The 26,734-nt window shown below is 36.9% G+C and overlaps 1 protein-coding gene across 2 annotated transcripts in view; it reads left to right on the plus strand.

Moving 5' to 3' along the window:
• Positions 1–26,734, plus strand: part of CRPPA (CDP-L-ribitol pyrophosphorylase A) — a 123,044-nt gene that overhangs the window by 13,655 nt on the left and 82,655 nt on the right. For both annotated transcript variants that reach the window (XM_054816314.1, XM_054816315.1), the window contains exon 3: positions 12,411–12,560. In XM_054816314.1, coding sequence (XP_054672289.1) covers positions 12,411–12,560 — 150 coding nt within the window. The remainder of the gene's footprint in view (positions 1–12,410; positions 12,561–26,734) is intronic.

Raw genomic sequence — 26,734 nt, forward strand, 5'->3', positions numbered from 1 at the left:
CTTCATAATATGATGCAAATCATGTGTTTAATGATATACAGTGGATTGGTAGCCTTCACATCATGATATTGTTGATTTTGTAGTGATGTAGACTTTCTGGAGGTAAAATATAGCTTCTTAACTGTAACTCCTGTGGCAGTAACTTCAAGATTTCTACTTCACTGAATAAAGATGTTAACTCCTCTTTATACTGACTTACTCTAATATACAAAATCCTTTGTGGCACAGTTCACTCTCACTGATAGCTTTTTGCAAACTAAATCAGTAATTAGGATATGAAAGATGGCTTGCTGGCTGTAAGATGTGTTTCCTTACTTGTTAATGCAAGGTAATACTGTGCAAAGTAAAATAAATATTCTTGTTTATTTTAGAGGAAAAAATATTTTTTGTGATTCATTATTTTTTATAGCAAATATTCTTTTCAATTTTTACCACATAGATTTGCAGTATAGCACTAGTTAGAACAAGAAAGTGCTGGTAGCTCATCTTTGTCATCTTATGTTGAATGAATGCCAAAGTTTAAAGCTGGAAGTATACTTTTAAATATTTCTAAAAATACTGAAAACTATTGGTGGCATACTGGCCACATGATGTGCTTTGGAATGTTTAAATTGCTTAGACCGAATTTTACATGTTATAGAACCCATCATAATTGTGTATAATATACAGCTATTGCTGACAACTGAAAAGATTAAATACGTCATAAGAAAGTCTTGAAGCACTGTACCAGCATGTGCTGCTCTTTAGGCGGGGTTTGCTATGTGTGGTCTGGATCATACACTTAGTATGGATCTTTAGTAGCGTTATGCAAAGTTTATACAAACTTTGAAGTACTTAAAAAAAAATCAAGAAGAAAACAAAAAAACCTTAATAAATGAGAACATGTGGTTAAACATTACTAGTTATTGCACTGTGACAAAAATTAGCTGAATATGTTGACTGAGGTAAGAAGACCTTATTTGGCTAATAATATGATAAAATGTATTTTATTGATTATACAGGGCTATTGTATTTATGGAAGACATGAATTTCTTTAACCATTCTTGAATTTCTCACATGGAATGCACAGATAAGGAGTGCACTAGAATAAATGCTATATAATCTGTATGACACCATTAAAAATGTATATACTGGTTTAATCCTGCTAACTATTCTAATTTTACTCTTTATTGTATTAAAAATAGTTCATTGGATTTATGGCAGTAATTCATGATACACGAGCAACATAAATGACATATTCTTAAGACTTATTTTCTATCTGCTTTCTAAAAAAAATCCAATTTTAATATGAAATCAAATGTTTACATAAATTAGTTGTATCATTATTTGCAGTAGTACTCTTAGTGCATGTGTATGTTCTTGGTTTTGCTTCTTTTCCACTTTCAGTATGTTCTTGAGTTTTTCAGTGCTGTGTGTTGAAAAATTGCAGCCTGTGATATGCCTAGTTCTGCTTTCTTCCTCTACCTCATATATATATATATTTTCATGTGTATATATATTCGTCTGCATATGCTTATCATCCTGTCTTTTTGAGGGGAATCTTTTTGCTTTCCTTTGAGAAATCTTACTTTTTCCACAGAATAACATTTAGAGTTTAGCATGTTGTTGATTAGATCAAAACGATATTTACTGACACTCTAGAGGTAAATGCTTTAAATACAAAAGAACAGTAATTATGTAAGTAAAAAAGAACATTTGCAGTCTTAATTTTTGAGCAACAGTTTCTGTTATCAGTAATCTCATTTAGTTTGCTATAGCTAATTGGGACTCTGACATGTCTTGATGTACATGTACTATCCCCAGTTACTCAGATAGTATGTTCTGATAAAGGTGACCTCATTAGAAGAAATGTTTTCTTTTTCTTAAACAGTGTCATAAATATACATTACATTTGTTTAAGGCATCCTGTGTCTTTGAAGTCTGTTCAATGTACAACATAGTGTCAGCTCATTAACATTGGATCAAAGTGTATATTAAATTTCTGATTAAACATCCCCTCTTTTGCAGCTAGGAATAAACACAATTATAACTTCTTCCTTCCTGGTGTTGGTTTAAGATTAACATGTGCCTGATTTTAGTAAGTTCGACTGTTGCTCCTAGCCAGCTGGGTAAACAGACTTTAAGGAAATCAGGTGAAGTTTAGCATACAAGCCTTTTTTCATAGTGTTCAAAACTCCTTACATCTGTTCTAATTAACCTTCTTTTTGTCTGGCTGATGATTAGGTTTAATATGTGTTACACCAGCCTTGTTTAACTTTTCAGCCAGTGCTGTCCTTGGGCAATTAAAAGCTGCCAGCACAAATATGTCAAGATAGCTGGAATTGGACTGGTTGGTGATACTGCCTACGTAGAAGAAATTTTAGTGGGTATCTCACTAATGAGAATCAAAGATGTGTGCCCATAATGAATATGAATTTTGATTATTTTTTCCTAAGAAAATTCAAAATAAGGTAATTTAAGAATTATTCTTGTTGTGTGAAAGAAAAAGAAAATACCTGATAGAGAGAAGGTAACCTTTTTTTCTTCAACCTTAATCTCCAATGGATATACAGCTCAGGTTGCAGATTGTATTTGTTTGTCAGTAGAAGAAATAGGTAGAAGGAATCCTGTCCCCACCACAGCACTGCCACACGAATTATGTCTATGCTACATGGTAGAGTTTGGGTGTGAGTGTGGGTGAAAGTGTGATATGCCCTGGACTCAAGTTGTGTTACTGCATGATAACGAGAGTATCTCTAACTTTATTGTGGTCTGCTGTTCTTCACTGAGTCATCCTGGTTGTCCTGTTGTCCTGACTGCATGCCATAGCTGGTCCTGCGAGAAGTGTGCAGCTGAGGTATTGGTTTGGGGGGGGTCTTTTGGACATGACATTAACAGGAGGAGTTATGGGGGCAGATGGTGACAGGTTTGAGTTGAACCCATGCAGCCTACTGGTGCCTGGCCTTGCTGTACAGCAAGCAGGTGGGTTCTGGGTGCAGAATGAGGTTATGAACTCTGTGGACTGTGTGCAGGCTTGAATCAGTTCAGTTTGAAAGTTTGGCTAGTTTGGGCTTGCCCATGTCTTCACACCTAAGTTTAGGAAACTTTGCACATACAGCCAAGTTGTAGTTATCACCTGTACTTCTATATAGGAGTGTTAGCTTATAGTTTGTGTCGTTACTTTGTCTATACCCCAATCTTTTTCATCCAAACAGAATTGATTTGCCAGGATTTCTGTAGGTTGGAGGAGGAAAATACTCCAAGTCTTCCATCTCTATAGTGGACTCATAAAAATTCTCATAGATTACAACTTTTGGTTATAGAGAAGATAAACTGCAGACCTAGACAACAGCTGGATACAAAATGCAGAAAAGGAAAAGAAAAAAAGAAACGTAAGGAAAAAAGATGTGCTATTTCAATGCGATACCTTGAATGTGCATTGGAAGAAATTCTCTAATTGCTTTATTTTACAAAGATAGTTATATGACTTCTGTTTTATTAGATATTCTCCCCTTCAGATTTACAATATAAAAGATTTGAAATGAGCATCCTGTTAAATATGTGAAATATTTTAATCTTATAATTGAGGTTTTGAATTTTGCTTTGAAGATTCTATTTGATAAATTTGAAATAAGAAATCTTTCAGTAGAGACAGTTCTTCTGACTTCAGTGGTAATTACTGAGCATGGCTGAAGCATGTTGATTACTATAGATACAATTAGCTTGAGTGCAGATGTCTGAATAGAAGTGCATGTTTCTACATGTTTCATGCATCACAGATATTGTGTTTGTTTCTGTGTTTTTTCGTACTGTAGATGGCTGTGAATGCCCTTCATGGCAAGTAGTTTGATCTGCGTAAAAGAATACTTTCCCTGTAGTAACATGTGGAAACAGTTAAAATGAGAAGAAATTAATCATAGTTATTTTGAGCTTCCTTCGCTGGTTCATAGCCAGACCTAATTTAGACTGAAATCCTTAGGAGATGGTAGTGTTTGGTAACATATAAATAGTCTTTCACCTAATAAAAAACATTCCAGGACATATTTGTAAACTGTTAGATACCTAGCTTGTCTAAATTAACATCGATTATAATTGTTACGTAGTTGAACAGTGTCCTAATGCAATCCTTGTCTTCATGGAAAAGCAAGATAAAATTGTTTGTATATTTACCAAATTTACCTCTACAAAATTCACTTTAATGGAGTTCCAAGATGGATATATTTGTCCTGCTAAGTGTGACTAGCTCCACAATCTCCAGCATACAGTTTCAAAGAAGTCAACTGCTTTGAAGTGATGAAAATGCATTTCTAATATACTTCTATTTCCAGGGTATATAGGCAAGACAAGTTTATTTTCTCTAAGGCAGGTGCCTAAATCATTTGGGAGTCTTGGTTCAGTACTATTTTACTTGTCAGAGTTGAAAACAACTCTGATTAAAGAATTAAAATTAATAATGTGAATATTGAGGAGAATATGTAAAAACATGAGAATAAGGACATTCTTTTAAAGATAGCACTCATAAGCTATGCTTGTGTGTTTGACATCAGGCCTATTCCTAAGTAACTTTAAGACATTGAATCTAATGCAGTTAGGATGATAGAAATGTAAAGTGTACATTTACTTAATGCTACTACAGAGCCGAAAAGGTAGAAAGCATAGGGAAAATGAATTTCAGGGGAGATAGAGGCTATGAATGGAGAAGAAAAGTATTGTTAGTGTAATTAAAAAGTAGAAGGGAGTTATGGTAGAGGGTTGGCAGAGACTGCTCATTTAGGACTAGACTCTGTAAAGTTTTAGGCTGTGATTCCCACTCACTTGAAGTTCAGGGTTGCAAATTGGCCGTGTAAGTGAACTTTGTGGGTCTGTGTTAGTACTAGGGGCCTACTAGGGTCAGGGGCATGCCAAAGACATAGCGTACTTTTTTTCTTTTCAGTATGCCAGCCTGCAGGATCTGTGGTTGTCTGAGCTTGTTACCACACTGTTGTAAAACAAATGGAATTGTGGTATTTTTTGTAAGGATTTTGTGCCACTGCAATTTTTTTTCTCTTCCTAGTCCATACCATTCAACTTGTCGAGCTTTGCAGCTATTTAGCATTGCTTCGTTTCAGCTCTGGTTACCAAAAATTACCAGATCAGTTCTGCAGGTGTGTTGGCTTTTATGCTCTTTTGGAGCTTCTGGCTCTTTGATAACTTGTTCTTGTAAGTTGTTTTCTAGATGTAGAGTGTTGGTCTCAGCTGAATAATGCACTGTGTGTTGGGGGTATTTGTCACCTGGATAATTTCTTGCTTGTAATATAAGCTCTATCTCCCCCCACTAATCATTTTTGACATTTTAATGGGTTCTGGTTTTGTTGGGTTTTTTTAAATAAAATGAGGATTTTAAGTTTTTATCAATATTTGGTAAAAAGAAGCTATACTGCATTGTGTTAGCCAGGTTGCTGTGTTGTGCGTAGGCTTCTGTGGCCTAAACATTCATACTTGTAATTCATTTTGTAATAATTGGATTTTACTCTCCTTGAACTGTGTTGTCTGATCTTAAAGCATACCCTGGTTATGTATTCACTTAATAAATGCATCTAAACAATTTATTGTCAGAATAAAAGTATGATAAAATGAGAATGATACAGCATTACTGTTTAGTGGAAAGGTGGATTAGTACACCTTGAATCTATTAAAAATACTTGTGATAGCCTATTATACTGACCTGCATGATGCACTTCATTCCCTACCTTTTTTCCAGTCACCATCAAATCTTTAAATCTTGAGTGTATACTATGCTTGATGCAGTTATGCAGAAAACTGAATACAAACCTGAGAACCTGTTTGTAAATGTTTTTGATTTGTGCTGTTTAAAATGGGTTATAAAAGACACCTGTTGTTTCTAAAAGCATCTAGAAGCTGGTTCAGTTTTCAGCAGATGGATGTATGAGCTTGCTTCTGAGAGATACCAGTCTGTCACATCTACTGAAGCTGATGGAATTCTGTGTTCTCAGGACATTTTAGGGTTGTTTTAAGGAAATGATAGATTAAAATGGTTTTTTTGTTCCAATATTTTGTCTGGAAAAGAAAACTAACCAGTTAGCAGTATTTGTTTCAATGTCTGTTATGCTATGAAAGAATATTTTAAGAGCTTGTCCAGAGATATTTTGAAACTTTAACTAATTTATTTAACAAAATATGCAAAAAACAGGGGAAAGAAGTGCATGCATTTCCTGGACATGCCAGGTTCACCAAAACTAGTGCTTGACTGTCTTTGGAGTGGCTTGAAGGCTGTAAAGTGGACACTTAAAGAAATTCAGTTTATCTATTAACTATCCACTTCACATTCAACAAGGGTGCATGGTACATTTTGTGTGTGATTTTTGAAAGCAAATCTACTTGACATCTGGGTCAAAATGACTAGAAATTTGAAGATGAGTACTCTGGGTAAGGGAAATATTAGTATAAGACCCAGGCACTTGCTTTAGATTCCCAGGGTTTGTATTTTCATAGAATCATAGAATGTCCTGAGTTGGAAGGGACCCATAAGGATCATTGAGTCCAACTCCTGGCTCCACACAGGACCAGCCAAATCAGAGCATATGACTGAGAGCATTGTCCAGACGCTTCTTGAACTCAGTCAGGCTTGGTGCTGTGATCACTTACCTGGGGAAGCTGTTCCAGTGCCCGACCACCCTCTCAGTGAAGAACCTTTTCCTAATATCCAGCCTAAACCTCCCCTGTTGCAGCTTCATTCCATTCCCTCGGTTTCTATCACTGGTCACCAGAGGGAGGAGATCAGCGCCTGCCCCTTCGCTCCCCCTCATGAGGAAGTTGTAGGCCGCGGTGAGGTCTCCCCTCAGTCTCCTCTTCTCTACGCTGAACAAACCAAGGGATTTCAGCCTCTCCTCATATGTCTTCCTCTCTAGACCCTTCACCATCTTTGTTGCCCTCCTTTGGACACTCTCCAATAGTTCCATGTCCTTTTTGTACTGTGGCGCCCAAAACTGCACACAGTACTTGAGGTGAGGCCGCACCAGTGCAGAGTGGGACAGTCACTTCCCTAGACTGGCTCGCAATGCTGTGCTTGATGCACCCCAGGATACGGTTGGCCTTCCTGGCAGCCTGGGCACACTGTTGACTCATACTCAACTTGCTGTTGACCAAGACCCCCAAGTGTCTTTCAGGATGGCTGGTCTCCAGCGTGTCATTGCCCAGTCTGTACATATAGCCAGAGTTGCCCCTTCCCAGGTGCAGAATCCGGCACTTGCCCTTGTTAAAGCTCATGCAGTTGGTGATTGCCCAGTTCTCCAATCTGTCCAGATTTCTCTGCAAGGCCTCTCCACCCTTGACGGAATCAACAGCTCCTCCTAATTTGGTGTCATCTGCAAACTTGCTCACGACACCTAGTCCTACGTCCAAGTCATTTATGAAAACATTAAAGAAAGAGACCTGGCCCTAAAATGGAGCCCTGGGGAACCCTACTAGTGACTGGCCACCAGCCTGATGTAACCCCGTTTACCATAACTCTTTGGGCCCAACCCATCAGCCAGTTGCTCACCCATCACACTATATTTTTGTCAAGCTGTATGCTGGACATTTTGTCCAGAAGGATACTGTGAGAGACAGTATCGAAAGCTTTAGTGAAATCTAAAAAAATGACATCAACAGGCTCACCTTGGTCAACTAGATGGGTGACCTTGTTGTAAAAGGAAACTAAGTTTGTTAGGCCCTTCCTTTCACGAACCTGTGTTGGCTGTGACCAATGACTGCATTGTCCTTCAGGTGTTTTTCAATTACTCCCAGCATAATTTTCTCCATAATTTTACCAGGCACTGAAGTGAGACTGAGAGGCCTGTACTTACCAGGGTCGTCTTTCTTGCCCTTCTTGAAGACTGGAACAACGTTTGCCAGCTTCCAGTCAACTGGGACCTCTCCAGATTCCCAAGACTGTTGAAAAATAATTTGGAGAGGTCTTGCAATGACATCAGCCAGCTCTCTGAGCACCCTGGGATGAATCCCATCTGGCCCCATGGACTTGTATGCATCCAGGTGGAGCAGCAAGTCCTGCACAATTTCGGGGTCAGATGGGAGTTTATTGTTACCACAGTCACGGTCCTCCAGCTTGGGGCAACTGGGGCCCCAGAGCCTGTCATTAGTGTTGAAGAGGCAAGGAAGGCATTAAACGTCTCTGCTTTATCTATGTCCCTGTTAGTAAGGTGACCATTCTTGTTGAGTAACGAGCCAATATTCTCTCTGGTCCTCCTTTTGTTATTAATGTACTTAAAAAAGTACTTAAAATTTTGTGGTAGGCTAATTCAAAGTGTAAAAAAAAAAAAAATTTGTAAAACTATAGTGACATTAACAAGTACTTACAATTTTAAATGAAGACAGATTTTCTTTGTTTTATTCATTTTTTAAATTCATGTTTGAACCTCTTGCCTGAGAGCTAGGCCAAATACTTGTACATTCCTGACTTAAATAGCAAGTCAAAGCTTTTCAAATTAGAACAAATAAAATTCAGATACGTGGGACTCAGTATATATGCTCTTTACTAATATGGAAATAGTTCTTTGTTCTGGTTATAAATCGGTAGCAACAACATGGAAATTCCTTGCAAATAATAAAATATTTGGTGTTGTAACTGAATAGACGTATGACAGTCATCAAGGGCAAAAGCCCCTTTAGATACAGTAGTACCTTACTGTGTTATTTGCCCTACGGTGCCCTAATGTTTAAGTTTCTGAACTAAAAAAATGTAATGTGTAGCCCTGTCTCAAGTACCTAAATTCCCTGTTCAGTTCATTGCACGACTGCTAGGAGTGGAATGCAGAAAAGGCTTTGTGCTGAGTAGGGAAGAGCACTTGTGCTAACCAGAAGGAAATACTGCAGAGCAAGCCATGCATCTTAAACTGTGCCCCTCTTTGGCCTGTATATGAGAACCAAATTCACAGCTCAATTCTGCTGTTTTTACATGCCAAATATGATGCTTACACCATGAATGAAGATACCCATGAGGCAATTTTGGAAGCAGAAGCACGTGCGGTGAGGTCTGTGTAAGCCAGCTTGGGTTTGGCAGCTGTGTCAGTGTATGCCAGCTAGAGAATGTCACCAGAAGTAGTGCAGATGCAAGGTTTCCTGTGTTAGGGACTCAGCTCTCTTGTCCCATATGAAAACAATGCAGGGCATACACAGGCCAATATTTTCCTTTCACCCAGTCTGGAAGTGGCCTGTAGTTCTTGTGTCACAGAGGTGGTAAACTCAGCCTTGGTTTATGTCACATCGTCTGGTTGAGGGAGCCTGTGTGTGTGCTAAAACAGGTCCTGCAGAAAGGTGAGCCAGTACTGAGCGAAACAAACCACTGGTTTCTGTAGCTTAGGATTTTAATGTTTCAGCTCAGTGCTACACCTTAGCAAATATGCTCTAGTTCATGGCTTTTGGAACTCAGCCACTCCTCATAGGAAGGTTTTCCGTGCAGGAGAAACTTCTAGGCTTTAGTAAGTACTAGAGCTCTGCATTCTGCTCTTAGAGCACAGAGCAGCCATGGACTGAGTTGTCCTTTTTTGGAATAAAAGCTGATTATTTTTAATCAAATGACTGTTAGTTTTCCTGTTACTGCATACACAGTTAGAATTTCTCTCCCTCGCATGATCAGAAGTCAGCCATAAATCTTATTCTTTGAAGTAAATTTCACGTTTTCAGTCAGTGTCAGGTATAGTTGGAGTGGACTTGCTGCAGGAGACATCTTTCTGCACCCAACTTGTGACTTCTCATTGAAATGGAGGGAGGACAGGTGAGAAACTCAGCCTGCCACACTGGACTCAGTTCTGGGGTAATGTAAAGCAAAACTGTGGTTGTTTGAAAAATACCATTTGTTAAATTTTAGGTGCCACGAAGCTTTCAATTACTGGAGATGTTAATTGGGGTTTTTAAACAAATAATGTGTTTGGATTTATTAGAAATTAGCTCTTCCTGAATCTTCTGGAAGAGCTAGGTCTCAACAGAGCAGGCGATGTGGTTCAGTATTGTCACAAAAATACAGATACAGACATTCATGAATTTTTATTGTGCAATAAACCAGATGTCAAGAAAACAATGTGTTTCAGAGCTCTTTTAAGAATATAATTTTGAGTATTTCAATTTTATTTAGTATTGCAGTTTGGTTTTTTGTTCCTCGGAGTGCATGTTTCACTTACGAGATTTGGTTACGCAAGTCACATTGTATTCTCTTGGCCTGTTTTATGCTTAAAATGTAACATGACATGATTGTTAAAAACTGTAATAAAATATTGGATCAGCCTAACAAATCCTCTTTTGCTAACTGGTTTTCTGGAATGGTAACTGTTTCAGGAAAAAAAAATCAAATATATTTAACTAATTACAGAAAAGCTGTGGCTAACATGCTGCTCTCTCTTTTCCCATGACCTTCTAATTTTATAATTTTGTGTGTGTGACCAATTAAAATATGATGGCAGAGCAAAATAACATAGTCCAAACGCCCAGCAGCTGGGATATAGAGGTAATAATCCATGTTCTGGAATCATAGGAAATAGAGAGGGGACAAGTTGCAGATAATTTAGTCTCTACTTCTGCTTATGCACAGCTTTTCCTCGAAGTACATCTGTTAAATTTACTCCTCATTTAATACACTGACGTATTACTAAAATTATAGTGGCATTTAGTTTTGTCAGTTTGTCTTTTCTATTACAGGAGTGAAATTGATCCTTCTTAGGACAGAAAGATGGACTAGATGAGCTCTTGAGATCTTTTACAGACAGTTCTGTGATTTCATAGGTCTCGCTGATCTTCCTGTACAATGTTTTGCCTTTGGATGATAGTGTTTTGCTCCATGTAGTGTTTTATATAGATATCTCTTCCCATGTATTAGAAAGAAAAAGTACTTTTCAGATTTTGAGAAAGTGATTTGGAAATTTCTCTTGTCATATGAATATCTTTGAATCTTTTCTCTCCTTTCTCCCTACCCTGGTAGCTCATGCATATCAGAACTCTTTGGGCATGAAGAATTGGTTCACATCTCTGTCCTCATTCTGTAAAAGAATGAACTAAGAAGCTGTATTTGAGAGCTCATAAAGTACTCAACATGCTGACTGCATTCCTCTTTAGTTTATTGTTCAGTAGTGTGAAAGAGGGAGGGAGGACAACTAATTCTTTCTGAGAGGAAAAAAACTTTAGGCTCACTGTTGGTGTCTCATTCTGCCAGTCTGTGCTTATCTGAGGTCAGAAGTATTGTAAGAATGGAGAGGACTCATATGGATGAGGGCACGATTTGCCAACGGAAGATAAATGAAATCAACAATAACAATGTTCTTATTTTACGTGATGAGACCTATTTTCTTTTTCTGTGTCAAAGCTCACTAGACCTCAGAAGATCTTTTGTGGCTCCAGTGAAGACTGTCGGAATTCACCATTGGGAGTGGTTTTCTAGGTATACTGATTTAAGATGTTGGATAATTCCAAGTGTTTTGGAACAGCATAAATTATTCTTTTTTTATTATTCTTAAAAATAGATAATAGTATAGTGTAAGGACACCGTTCTCAGTGGTTAGCATTGTTAGGGAGCATGCTTTTTGGGCTGTAACTTGATAAGCAATGTTCTATCTTTGCATCCTTTTCTTCATTATTGTATGAACATCTCTTGTCCCAATTGCCTTTAGTGTCATAGAAAGTTCGTGTGAGCATTTGGTAAGTGACTGACGAGTTGTGGGTAACTTTCTGGTATCAAAATGACTAAAACCAGCTAGGAGTATTCTGTTTCGGAGATGCCATAGATCTTTAATACTTTATACTGATGAAAAGATCAAAGATATATGTTTAACTGGTTTCAAATCTAAGCAAAACCAAAACTGAAATATAAGCATTTAAATGTCTGTTTTGGGACACACAGCTGCTGGATATTGAATACTGGTAAGTGTGGTTGCTCGGTATTTCACAGGGTGAATTCAACACAGAGGAACAAGCTCCATTTTCTGAAACTTTTCCTGTTGCTTATTTCTGAGCAGTTTAGCCAAATTGAAATCTGTGAAAGCAATAGATATTGTGGATTGCCAAGATCTCTCAGGTGTGTCTCCTGCTGGCTGATATCTGAATAGGCCTAGAACTGTCCTCACAGAAACCACGTAATATGTATGTAAGAGAAAGTCTGAAAAACAAACATCTCAGATCTGTACATCTATTTGCAGTAGATGCTTATGAAGGACTTAAGATATTTTTTATTTTTTTTTGTAAATTAGCCCTCAGTGTGTACTTATACAGTCTTCCGTTGCTATATTCGTGTTAAGTCTCATACAGACTAAGTAGTATGACTTATCCATTATGAGATATATAAAAGATAAAATGAAAATATATTTTAAAGCTCTTTTTTTTTTTTGACTGCAGCTGATATATATTAATATTAATAACATTTGGGCCTCTCTTTGTGTTTTGTTCCACAGGCAGCAGGAGCAATTCGCCCTCTAGTTTCTACCGTTATTGCATCTGCTGCAAATGGCTGCTTAGACCACTCATTGGAACGTGCCAGGTACAGAGCGAGTGAAATGCCTCAGGCTTTCTTGTTTGATATAATCTATGAAGCATACCAACAGGTAAGGCTTTGAGACTTTCGAAGACTTTTTTTAATCATTTACTTTAGTTACAAAAAAGAGATAACTTTATTTCTCTTCTTTCAAATACAGAGATCCAGCACTTATTTCAGAGCACGTCGAACTGCATGCATGTTACTTCTCTGTAGTCTTTTGATGAAAATGCTTTATAATTCTAATCTATTCAAGTTTTTGAATTATCAAACTGCCAAATACAAGAGGGGGTGAAGGGTCTAAACTATTGGAAAGACACATTTGCTTTAGTTTTTATTGTGCATTAAATAGATTACTTAAATGAGTGGGTTAATGTGTTGTACATACTTTGATTAGTGGCTGAAAATAATATTTACTTAGTCTCCGTTGTAATTTTCTCTTCATTTTTTTCCTAATATATTGCTTTAACATCATCTTTATTTAAGAAAATAAAAATTGTGGGTAGTGTATTAAACCCTGACTTTTTTGCCTTTATCCTTCTTGAAGACTGCTTTCATTTGCCCCACCCTGCATTCACAGTTTACTGGAAATACTCCAGGCTTTCGTCTCAGCATTCTACTTCCTTTTCATTCATCACCTTGTGGAAATTGCCTGTCCTCCAGGTATCTTCCAGACTGACTGGAAGCAGAGTATTTCTTCATTTGTCACATGGAAGGAATTATTTTTCACTCCAGTAATGCTGACAGTCATGCTTCCCATCAGTCTTTCATTTCTAGAGTAAACAAGCCCAAATTACTGGTACCACCTTCAGAGAGCACATAGCTTAGAAGTCACCAACAACAGAACAAATGTGTGGAGAGGCAATGAAGACGAAACAGTCGCCTAATTGTTAAGTAATTGTTTTACTTAGAAATGTTGGCACAAATTCCACATCATACCCTTTATGCTTGATACTTGAAGATATTCTTAGATGCTGAAGATGAAGGGCTGTCCAAGATGAAGGGCTACTCAAGTGATTGGACTAGCTCTAACCTGTTTACTTCTGATGGGAAGCAGGGTGATGTTCTTCGTGTATATGAAAACACACAGCTGAAACTTCTAAGTGAGGCTCTAGCTTGAATGTAGAGGACATACTCATGATAAAGGCAGTATATGTGTGCATAGGACACCTCTCAAGACACAACAGCTACTGTTGGTTATACAACTGTTTCTTTCTTATTGATGTGTATTTCTTTTGGCAAATTGCATGTTTATGTGTTGTTTCTCCAAAAAACCCACCCCAAAACAACCCCCTATTTTTTTCCTACTGTGTTTGCTCTTAGTTTGCAGATACAGTAGAACTGGCAAATAAAAAGCTTTTGCCCTAAATTCCTTGCTCAAATAGCAACTTGCAGTCCCTATGCTCCTCTGAATAGTGTTCTCTTCTCACATATGCATTCCATCAGTCATCTTTTTTGTATCCCTGCTCTTTCAAGAACAAGCCACCAAAGTTGTTAGCAAGCAACCAAGGCTATGGTTCCTTGTCCCCAGTTCCCTTTGCATTGGCTAAATTCTGGTCATTTAAATGCTCTGTGCCTTGGAGCTCTGGGAAGGATAACACTTTGCTGAATCTCTCAACTCATATTGTTTGCTAATTATTTATGTTTCAATGGTGCCTGGCTGTCCAAGTCAAGGATTAAGACCCTATTGTTCTGGGAACTGTACAAACAAATAAAAAAAGATAATCGTTGTCCTGAAAAACTTAGTCAAGCTACTGTAGGACAGATTTTTGTAGGAATGGATGCAGCTTATGATGCTTCCTGAATATTAACATACCTGTCATTAGTTTCCACAGCAACCTGGTAAAGTAGGTAAGTATCATGGTACACTTGGAAAAAAAAAAAAAAAGAAAAAGATAAAATAATTTTGTTACTCATGTTGCAAGTTGTTCACAAAGCTGGGAATGGAATGGAATTCATTTTGGCTGACTCGGCATGGGATCATTATCCCACTCCTGTCTATTTTATACAGTTGTGACCTTTATGCAACAACAGTGTGGGGAAAAACAACAGTCAAACATGCATTCCTTAGAAAGAAACTGTCCATTTGAATTATTGCTTCAAGTAACATAGGCTTTTCAGTTACATTGTGGGTAATGTGGAATACTGCTTTTAAACTCTGTCTCTATTTAAATGCATTATCTGATGTGAGTAGGTAGATTTAGAGAGTTTACTTCCAAATGTGTTCTTTTTCATGAATGTAAGATCTCTGAGTATCTTGACCACTAAGTTGCAATATTCAATTAAAGCTCAGTTCTCTGATCCTTACAGGTTTGCCATCTATAGTCTTTTTTTGCTCTTCTTGTCTGGTAGCAATCTGGGCAGAGCAGACTAGGGCTCCTCCTTTTATTACTGTTTTGAATGTATTTAGAACTAGAAAGGAAGAAGCTTATTAACACAATTAAAATATGTAAAAATACTTTGCTATGATCTGTATCAAATTAAAAGTAATTTCCTTAGAAAACTTTTTTCTATTTCTTGCTTGATTAAAAATGATAGTAATGATTTGGGGAAAAATATATGCCTTGTATGTAAAACTAATTGAAGTAGGTATAACAAATGCCAAGGATTGGTTTACAATATTATCTTAAAATATATGTATACTACAGTCAATTTCCTTTACATTTGGTGCCAAAAATCCAGCACAGATTTTGAGGACATTCAGCTAGGTTGTTTGCATGCATTTCATTGTGGTGCATCTCATTTTTGTGTGCTGGATCTCAATTTAGTTTTCACTCTTACTGTTGCCTAGAACAGAGATACATATTCCAAATGGATCTTCTTTGTTCAGATATATGTTACTTTCTGATTTAACTGTGACAATGTCAAGATTTCTGACATTATAACTACTAACTTCTCAGCTTTATAGTCGTGCCATGAAACCTTTTAAATTTTGTTGCTCAAAAATTGCATGCCCTCTGTTGTCTTTGTAATGACTTTGAGAGCTCATTAAAACAAATATTCTTCATCGCCTGCATATCTGATATTTAAGCCCACTTTAACAGGGATTTTCAAAGGTTAAATCCAGAATTTTTATTTTTTAAAGTAATTTTTCTGACTTTGGGTTTTCCTTATTCAACCACTTTTTGAAAAAAAAGAAAAAATGTTGGATGGGAAGTGACACCAAATTAGAGTCTGTTTGGTCCGTTACCCAGAAACAGGCTTAAGTATTCCAGCCATTACCTCTGAAGTATGCTATGAAATCATTTCCATTATGTTTCTAATTTTTGCTTGTGTTGTGTGAGAGAATTAGGTTCTGCAAGAAGGTATGCATTTTATTGTTTTCAAAAGGATTTCTTTTTCCACTAGTCACATCTCCTTTTACTAGGTGTAGTACCTTGAAATCTTCTGTTCTTTGGGATGGTCCTCCTCTCACAATTACATAATATTTCTAGATCCTGATGTGGAAATTCTTTCATCTTTCTACTCTGCTGTTATAAGGTAGCCAAGGACTTCTGCTGGCAACGTAGGGTTGGGTGATTTGTTTTTAATCCCCAGAGAAGTAAATAAATCTGAAATCGGAAGAGCAATCAAAAAAAATGTTGGTGAGGTACTAGATACTTCTAGGTCTTCTGATGATTAATTTTGAATAATTTTTTTTAACCATACTGAAACAATAGTATAGATTTATGAAAATTCTTCCTTAAAAATAATCTCAGACTCTTTCAGTTAGCATCAATTTTAACATCAGTTAGTGGTGGAAGCAGCTTTTTTTGATATGGCTGTGTATATGCTTCAGAGGAAAAAAAAAAGACGTTCAGATGTCCCATCTTTTTACTTTTTTATTGGGGGAATGCAAGTAGTTTGAGAACCATTGTTTCTTGGCAAAAGATGAATTTGCAAGTACTTTGTGCCTGCCTTCTTGTGATGCAGCAAATAAGTGGACGTGCAACAGAGGAGGGAAAATTCTTCAGTATTCTTCTACCTGAAATGATAATTGCTCCAGTGTAGCAGGATCAAAAGACCACTGCTCAGGAAATAGCTACTGTGTCCACCCCAGCATAGTGCTACTGATTTCAACATTTTTATAAAGTTTCTGTTACGTTGCTATACATTTTACTTTAACTCAGGATACTTCTTGGCCCCTGAATTGGACATCACATAAACCAGACTAAAACCATTTGAAGTCAATATTGAAATTAAGCAGCTGTTCAGAGCCCACAACAGCCAGTGAAGCTAAAATGATGTCTTGATCTTATAAGGCCTCACTACTCTGACTTATGTGTGATTAGATAGAGCACTTAGCTATAATAAATCAATAGGCATAATGGGATTTTGGCAGATACAGGCACTTATGCCTGTACTTAATGCTGCTTGACACTTTTTGTTGCAAGTCTCTGTGTTCAGTTGGTTATATGAAACATGGGAAAACAATTGTTTACTTCTATTTCAGTGAAGTATTCTGATGCCTCCACTTTGTAGTAGGACTTTGGAATTTGGCATTGGGAAGGTCCCGAGGTGAGAAGGATGAATTATACAGGCCTCCTTACATATATGCCTGAGTGTTACTGTGTCACTCATCATATATATGCCTCCTCACCTCATATTCTTATGAAGTACAGCACTGCTTTCATGCCCTTCAATTTGTTAAATTTATAAAATTTATAAAAGTCACAATTTATAAAACTTACGAAAGTTATAACTTTTATTTGTATGATGCATGCTTGACACAAGGTGGACAAGTGACAGATGCGAACAACTGCACGAGGAGAAAGAACTGTATTTATAATGTGTGTGGTATCTCACAGGCAGGAGGCTTTACCTTAGCCAGGGGTTTTCCTTGGGATGTTGGGTAAAAGGCCATATAAATGTGTTAAGGGGATAAACGTAATGTTGCATCAGTGCTCTTAGTTCTGATATGTCCTAATTTGTGAGTTCTTGTTTCCTGCACAATGTAATGAACCATAGCACTAACCTTCAGTAAATATTAGTAGTGGACAAGTTAAACTTTTTAAAATAAAAAATACAAATCTCTAATAAGTAGTAAAACCTGTGGAAAAGTTGTAGAATTGCAGAACCCATGATCTACTTCAGTTCTAACCTACCTTGGACAAAAACAGCCAGTTGGATTTTTCTTTTTTAGGTTAATAAGAATTAAATTCCTGATATTTGGAAACGCATGTTTCTTTTCTATTCTTATCAGCCCTAAGGGAAATCAGAAAAGTTTAAGTGTTAATTAAAAATCCACCCTTTCCAAAGATAGCAAATAAAGGATAAATTCCTCAGACCAGACTTGTTCATTTTTGCTTAAGGTAGTTTCATGTTTCTGTTCAGCTTTTTAAATTAAATAGGAACAAATGTGAAGTATGATCCTGTAAGCCTGGGAGGAGGAAGTGGTAGGGGGGAAAGACTTCACTTACTAGAAGTCAAGTGTTCCCCTGGAGCAGTATCTTTTAAGGAATTAGAGTATCAGGAAGTCAGGTAGACTACCTTTTTCCTTTAATGACAGTAGGCTGAGACTGATTTCTGTAATACCTGTGTCTGACATATTGTGAAATGCACAGACACCTCAGAGATCTTTTGTCTTTTAACACAAAGCATCTTGTTGTGTCATGTTACATGTGTACAAAGTAACACAACCACAATATGCAAAGGCTGAAATACCCAAACTTAACAAAGCATTGTGTATTTGAAATGTATCATCTGCCAAAGTAAGGAAGGTAGCAGGAACAATTAAAAAGCTTTGCCTGTCCTGATCTGGCAGAGAAACAACTGAAAGTGTATGAGAAGAGGAGCGATATGTGGAAGATGCCGACTAGCTTCTGTGTCAGAGATGTAAACAAAAAGCCTATGGAAGATGATATGATGGTTAGAGGGTTGCCAGCGTGAATGCTGGGGATGCAATAGAATTGCTCACCAATGTGACCAGTCTGGTGGAGCCGAGGACCTTGTAAGAGGGAAGAGCTACACACTGCTGGAGGAAGGGGGGAACGTGTTAGAAGGTTATTCTGCAGGAATCCTTCATATGTGGATGGCATGGCAAAGTCTGATCACTATGTAAAGTTAGAGTGATAGGCTTATAACAATCTTAATTTTTAAAAATAATTTTGATACACAATTTTTTTCTGTTAATCTTTTATACATTGTTTTAGACTTAGGCTTAAGATCTTCTGTATGTAGGAAAATTTACCACAAAAGCTATGCCATTTTTGGAGGTGTTTGTATTGCATATGTAGTTAGTTTAATCATCTGTTAGTAGTGGACCTTTTGAGATTATGGAAGCTTATATTTAGCTAATCAGAACAATGAAGCTGAAATAAAAAGATTAAAAAAAAATAGGAACAGGAAGTAGGATTATTCATTGAAAGAATGAATGAGCTTCAGCATGTTTAGAGATGTTTCTCTGATGTTTGTCTGTAACTTCCTTACAGATATCCACACGGAACAGACTGACTTTAGGGCTTCTATCTAATCTGTGTAGAAACTATGTAGAGATTAGTACTTTTTGGGGCCTCACTGAATTAATACATCTGTTCATAGCCAACATTACCCACTTTTTGGAAAATAAGCAATAACATTTACTTATGGGACATTACAACATCTGCCTGCATAGGAGAGAGCTGCTATATATAAGCATAGTAATGACAAGATACAAAGTAATAGTGTGTCAGGGAGAATCATGCAAATACTTTGATGCTAAATTCTGCAAGGCAGATGTTCTTCCATTCCCCCCAAAAAATCATTACAAGATGTCCCCACATGAGGTTGAGATGGGGAGAAGAGATATTCTGCAAACTGTCCAACCTGGTTCTCAGTGGAAGAAAAGGAAATCCCAAAATTGTTCTCATCTAACAAACCCCTGAGAATGTTCAGGGAAGATTTTGCCAGAGTAAGAAAGGAAGTTGGCTATTGTTAGGCCCATTGTAGAAGTATTTGCTCAACGTATTGTCTTTTCTGTATGTAAATAATAGGGAGTGTATTCCATGTGGATTTTGTAAACTTCTAAAGTGCTTTTTGAAAGGGCACAGCATTACTGGGATTCTTCTTCAAACATGTGTGAAGCATTTTAGTATCCTCTGTAGCGGGGAAGTGGAGTCAGCTGTAGCAGTTTAGTAATATTTTGGCATAGGTCAGGCAAGTCCTTCGAGGCAAAATGTCTAGACTGATTTGGGGATTTTCCTGTGGGTTTATTCTTTGTTAAAGAAATCAATGTCTGTCAAATTAACATTGCCAGGAGCAACAGGCGATTAAATGAACAGTAGCGGACAAATTGTTGACTAAAACCTTGGCAACTTTGGGAGCAAGGGTCAGATTCAGAAGAAGGACTGAAGGCTCAAAATGTGAGTGAGGCAGAGATTGGGCGTTTAAGTCTAATGCTGGAGTCCTGAAAAAAACCCCACTGCTCACCTCCCTCCTAGAACTAAAGATAGCTGAATCTTCAAGGCATCTCAACTTTTGTTTTTAACATTCACCAAATATGAAACTTTGAGTATGCCAAGGCATCTAAGCTGTGGCAAGGCTGAACGGCTCAATATTTACATTCGCTTGGAGAAAACATTATTTTGCCTGATGCTATTAAATCATGAGTTGGTGATGTGTTTTTGTAGTGTAAAAACACTGAAAAAGAGATCACCAATGTTTTTAACATATGACAAAAAGTAGGTAAGATATATAGATTTTATCATAAGCTGTAATGGGTTGTTTCTTGGCCTTCATCTTTTTAAAATAGTCAGACATGTTTTATTAAGTGTATTATGTTGTAAGGATGATCAGTTTACCTCATTCTTCAAAAGTATTTTATGGTTTCTATATGCTCTCTGTTTGTGTGTGTATGGAGATCCACTTCCTTTTACACTGTCTTCAGCTTTGGTCACCCACTTTGCTTTTGTATTTTGTAGTTATACATTCAGGTCTTCTAAATATATATCATGTAACATCATTTTTCCTAATTCTGTATTCCAGTTTGTATCTATAGCTTTTCTTCCTTCTCATCAACTTTATTCTGAAATACTGAATCAAGAAGTGATTCGTGAATTAGACAAGAGCTAGCTAAAAATAATAGTAATCTACTACTTGTATGATTTGTATGAGGATAGTACTACAAGCCAATGCTTTTCTTTGTATGGAGTCCTAAAGGCAGCATACTTCCATCTGCCTGTGAAATGTAATAGGTAATTACAGTTTTAGTGTAGCTACCTACCTGGTTACCTACCACGTCAACCTACTTGGCTAAATAGGAAAGTAGCATGGATTATTTCAGTTTATTGAAATTCCTACTCCAGTTCCTTTGATGGTATAATTATATAGATTTTAATTAGCTGTATAGTAGTATCAAGATGGGGACTATCTGTGAGTTTTGCAATGTGGAGTCTAAGCATATGAAATAACCTAACTAAGGAGGTCTTTCTGCTGATTTGTCCATGGGTCATTAGGATTTTAGATCTGATTGTTTGACAAGGCAATCTGTGTAGCTCCTTATGTTGAAAGAAAACCTAGTATCTCATTTCTCCTTACATGAGAAGTTTTTACTTTGTTAACAGCACCCTTGCCTTGTTCTGGTCCATTTTGGCTTGGATTTTATCTCTGGTTTTAGTCCCATTTAAAAATTGTTTCTTTGGAACTTCAGTAGAACTTGAGTTCTGTTCTATTTTATTCCTGCTGAAAATTGGTAATTTTTTGGTTTTGATGCAAAATTTCAATGCAGCTAACTTTTTAATAATGCAGTTTTGCAGAGGGTTTTGATCTGCATTTCTCCATCTTCAGGCTGCTGCACACAGGGTTGTCAACCTCACTTAAATGAATATCCTAATTTATACAGTCTTCAGGTTGTAGTTCTGTTTTCCAAAGAGATTTTACAGTTACTTCATCTGGTGTCTTTTACTCTAGCAGCTTTGTCCTGAGATTTAGAGGAATAAGTATTTTTTTCCCTTTCCCTATCCTTAAAACCTACCCAATTCTACAGATTTTTTTTCAGGATATATATACACTAAATGAATTTTGTCAGTAATGCTTTCGTTTATTCAAAACCTGAAGCTAGATTGGTGGTCTATTGAGAAAACTGTGCTAGTTTAGATAGCTCTGTACTTGATTAGTTCTTTGGCGCAATGGCAGAGCCAGGATATTGTATGAATCCCCACCTTGCCCTAATTAATTTCTGCCACAAGAATGTTTGGAGAAATTCTAATGCCTTGCATAAGAAAAAAATAAAAAGTTATTTTGCTAACGGGATAATGACTTCCATTTTATGGCACTCCTCATCCTGTAGGATCTCAAAGCACTTTGCAAATTCACATATGAGCTCTTGGAACTGTCTGGTGGAGTGGTGCAAAGCTGTCACACCCTGGGTGAAATCTGGCATCTCTGTAGCAGTGAAAAGGCATTTTGTCTTCAGATATAATCTATGTTAGAGACATACACTGCAATTATTTAAGTTGGAAGTTTGGCTGGATTATGAGAGTATTGTTGTAAGTGTTACTGGATTTACCCTGATAAGTGTACTGTATCTGCAAGAATCACCCCTTTGGCACAGGCTCAAAAAATGCTGAATACTGAGCGAGAATCACTGTATCCAGCATATGGGAGACCACCCATCTAAATTGTCAACTGTGGCTTGCTTTGAGAGAGCAAAGAAGAAAACAAGGTAGTGATGCTAGGGCTTTTAATCTCCTAGCTACTGACAGTTTAGTGTATCAAAAGGTAAGGAAAAGGACCATTTATGATCTTGCAAAATTTCAAGAGGTGATTCTCTTAAGTAAATTGATTCAAGAGTGAATAATCTTATCTGTTCAAAAAATTTAAAAATATGCATTGTAACTTGGCCTGAATTTGGTTCACCTCTGCTTCTAAGCCTGATTAAATTTTCTGTTGGTTACTTAATTTTAGAATTTAATATATTTAGAAATCTCTTTACTGGGAGAATATGAACAATCACTTCTTTACATTTTCTTAGAGTAACCTAAATCTGTAGTTTTTCTACATTGGGACAAGATTTTTCTGTCTTGTCCATATAACTCTTTTCAAAATATTTTTCCAATTTACAATATGATTTTTTAAAGCGTCAGCTTTAAACAGTATTTTGACTGCTATTGTTGTCACATAGAATATTAACGTTTTCTTATTTCTTTTTGATGTTGTAACTAAAACATGACTTTTTAAAAAGCTGAAATTGTGTATGAGGTCTGAAATTCCATATTCAGCTGCATGCTCAAAATGACTCTGGTGTCCTTTTCTGGTACCAGGAAAATCAGTACTGTCTCATGGTTACTCAGGACCTGTTTTATGCAGTCAGTCTGATTAATAACTAGCTCGTGGTTGCATCAGGTATTTCATCTTCATACCAGTAGCGTTGTTTATTCTCACCTAGTTTGTATTCTCATTTTCATTTTGCTAGTTTGTGTGGACTTTGGAATAACATTAGGAATGTATCTGCTGGTGCGGCACAAAGAGAGAAAGACAGGGTAAGACTGAGGTTTGATTTTTTTTGTGATCTGTTACTGTTTCAGGATTGTATGTATAAACTGGGACTTTACCAGCAGTGATATTCATCTCAGTTGCAAGTCACATGGACACAATGCATGCTGAGTCCTGGCTGCTAGGGCATCTAGTGTCCCCACTGCAAATGATGTGCTTTAGCAGGTGCCCTTGCATATGACTTTCATCTTGATTCCACCAAAAGGGAGATTACTTTGTGCTCTCCAGCAGAACAGTCAAGTGCCTTTTGTATGATTCTGAGTAGGGATGCAGGAAAGACTTGCACCAAAAAGAACCTCTCCTGCACACTAAATGGGTAACATAGACACAACCCTTGACATTTCTTTGTTGTGCCTACTGGTACCCATCTTTCCTCAGCAAAGCACCTTTAGTTATTCTTGATTAAGTTTTTATTCCTTAATAGCAAAGCTGCACTTTTTCCCCTTTCTCTACAGGTTGATCATGATTTGTCTAGGGGAACATAGCAGACCTCATTCTCTGAAGGACTGAATTATGGATTACTCCGGGTACATAGGGCTTAGGACTCTCCATCTAACGTTCAAACAGAGCTAGGGATTTTCAAAATGATAGTATTAGTGTTTTTATGATTTTGGTGTAAAGTTGAGCACATGTACTTCTTTTACAGGATGATTGGTTTGTTTGGACCTCTCCTTTTGCAGAGACAGAAGCAGTAGTAGCCAGAATAAGATTAAGACTTAAAGAGTAGGCTTCAATCATAGAATCATAGTATCGTTTAGGTTGGAAAAGACCTTTAAGATCATCAAGTCCAACCATTAACCTAACACTGCCAAGCCCACCACTAAACCATATCCCTAAGCACCACATCTACACGTCTTTTAAATACCTCCAGGGATGGTGACTCAACCGCTTCCCTGGGCAGCCTGTTCCAATGCTTGACAACCTTTTTCGTGAAAATATTTTTCTAATATGTAATCTAAACCTCCCCTGGAGCAACTTGAGGCAATGATACAAATGCTATAATAATAATCCTGTAGGGTATCTGCAAGTATCTTGGATTTAAGAACAGAAAAGATAGCTTTTAACGCTTTCTCAAAAGAATTTTAAAACTTGATCTTTCTGTTTCTTTTATCCAGAGTCACACTTAAGGATGCTGGGGCTAGGACCTAATCTTGTAGTTATACTTCAGCTTCTGTTTAATTCTGAGCTCAGAGCTAGAAAATGACACTCAATAAAATGGATATATTTTCTAATTGTCTAGTTACCTTTTGTATGATTCCCTGAATCTAAATCAATGACATTTTTTTCAAAGTGATTTTGATAGAATGGGACACTGAAAACAAGGGTTTTTCAATCTAGCTCATTAATCCTAGATCCTGTCTTTTGGTCACAGAATCATGTGTGATTTATTGCTTGGAAGAAAGTTGAAGGAATCTGTCCACAATGGAAAGAAATAGCCACATAAAAATTTTGTTCCTGGATCTTACACAATGATTTTGTTTAATTTATGCTCAGAAATGCAGACTTTTATATATTTGTTCTCTGCATCCATATGCATTTCTGAATCCCACTGAGTTTCTGCTTTTACATATTGTGACAGTGAGCTTTTCAAACAAATTTGTGTTTAAAGAAAAAAAAGAGTAGAATTATCCCTAACCTCGGCTAGTAGCTAAAACTTTAAACAGTGATAGGGAAAGCAAATTTCACGTTGCCCACACTGTGCGTTTGTGCTTCTCAGTCTTGCCTGTGGGATTCCTGCTGCCAGCAGCAAACAGTAATTGTCAGCCTCAACATAAGGAGAGATTATAAACTGCTTTCAAAGACAACTAATAGGAAGAAAATGCATAGTTGACTTGACTTGGGAGTTCATATGCCTACAGCAGGCGTATAGAATGTGGTTGCTGGTGATGGCAGCGTGGACTGCATTCATTAACCCAGGACACTTGTTCCAGAAAGGGAAGAAGCAAAATTACTCTTTCGTTTGTAACTTCTACTATTAAAAGGATACATGAAAGCATTACTTGTTTTTAACCCTCGTCTCAATAATATTTTAAACCTTTAATGGCACATTTTGTTCAATTTCATATATAATTTAGGTTGGAAAAGACCTTTAAGATCATGATTTCAATCCAAATTGATGGAGGCAACTTCAGTGACGTTAAGTCCCTATATAGTTTTTGAAAAATCAGTGAGTGTGAGGAGGAGGGAAACTCAAATGAATGCCTTCACTGAGAGGAGGCTGGAGCCTCAGAGTCCTCAGGCTCTTAGGCCTTCAACTCCATGGCTGAAATGTGAATTCAGCTGTCATCTGTTTTTCTTGGTCATACACCTTTTAGTGCATGGGATCTTGGAACCAACCAATGTATAAATTCTTTAACAGGTATTTAGTGGAGTCAGAAGCAACTTAAGTACCAAAATATTTCAATGGGCAGTCAGGAAGTGTTCAGGGGATCTGACAGTAGAGTGCAGGGAAATCATGGCATGTACAGAGAGCTTGCAGTTACTGCAGTGAAAGGCATTGGGATATAGTTACAGATCTGTAGAAAACCAAACTTGCTTAATTCTGTTACAGAATAAATTGCTGTATCTTTATTCTCTTCACTGTGAAGCACTACTGCATCTGGATGTATGTCATAGCAGTTTTAATAATTAACTACAGTAGAAATTTTCAGTGATGAGCTTATGTGATCTCACATTTATCTCGCTGTTTCCTCGTTCTCGTGTTTCCTTCTTTTTGCTGCTTCTGTTATTTCTCATTTAGCCATGGTGTATTGCTGTAGGCTGAGTGCTTGCTGCAAGTCCACTGTTGGATTCAGCATTTTTGTTTTCCATGGTAATGAATACAGCAAAAAAAATTTCTTTATAAAATATGAGAAAAATAGGACAATTCAAGTTCAGCAAGACCTTGTGTCTGCTTCTTTTTTAACTTGGTAAAATGTTCCTGATGATGAATGTTCGTGATGTACTCTGGCACTTCAGCATTTGAAACTTGATTTGCAAGGATCTGGAAAAATCATAAAGCTCTGCTATTGTTAATTACTTATGCATTTTACTTGCAAGTGTTCTGATATTGTTATAGAATGGATTTACATGGGAGAGTAAAATGGAGATGCTGCTGACAGTGGAAAAACTACTAAAGATGACACAGCTGATGGTTACAGAAACGTAAAAGACTGGCTTTATACAGGCTTTAAAGGTACCTGTGTAAAGGAGCAAATCTGAAGATTTTCTTTCAGTTAATACATAAAGAATATTGATTTTGTTTCCTTACTATAGAACTAAGGAAGGATGAAAACATAAGGAAATGACAATGCTGTAATGAAATTTTTTCTTGCATCTGTGTTTGTTCTGCTGTACGGTTACTAGTTCCTATATATCCATTCAAAATCTTTTATCAGTATAAAAATACAGTAAAATAGTGCATGTTAACAGTAAAAGCAATTGTTAATGTTAAAAACTACTTCCTTATGATTTCACTTGTTCAGAGGATTATATTGGAAAAAGTTAGCTTATGGACTATTAGTAAGTACCAGGGAGATACAGGCTGTGTAGCTGCTCTTTTCTCTAACCCCTCGTTCCATGTTTATGGCTAAATAACAACAGTATGACTTGCATTTTAGCAAGTAATATTATTTATCAAAATATTTTCAAACTAATCTAGGGGGCAGGGGAAGAAGAATTGGTGTAATGCTAAAATCTGGATCTTACTCCACCCATAGCACTTTATTCAAATATCCACTCTTGGAAAACAAACAAACAAAAAACCACCCACAAAAAAGTCAGTCCCCAAAACTACCTATTAGAATGCCTTTGAAT

Source organism: Grus americana, chromosome 2, assembly GCF_028858705.1.
Source record: "Grus americana isolate bGruAme1 chromosome 2, bGruAme1.mat, whole genome shotgun sequence".
Classification (NCBI taxonomy): domain Eukaryota; kingdom Metazoa; phylum Chordata; class Aves; order Gruiformes; family Gruidae; genus Grus; species Grus americana.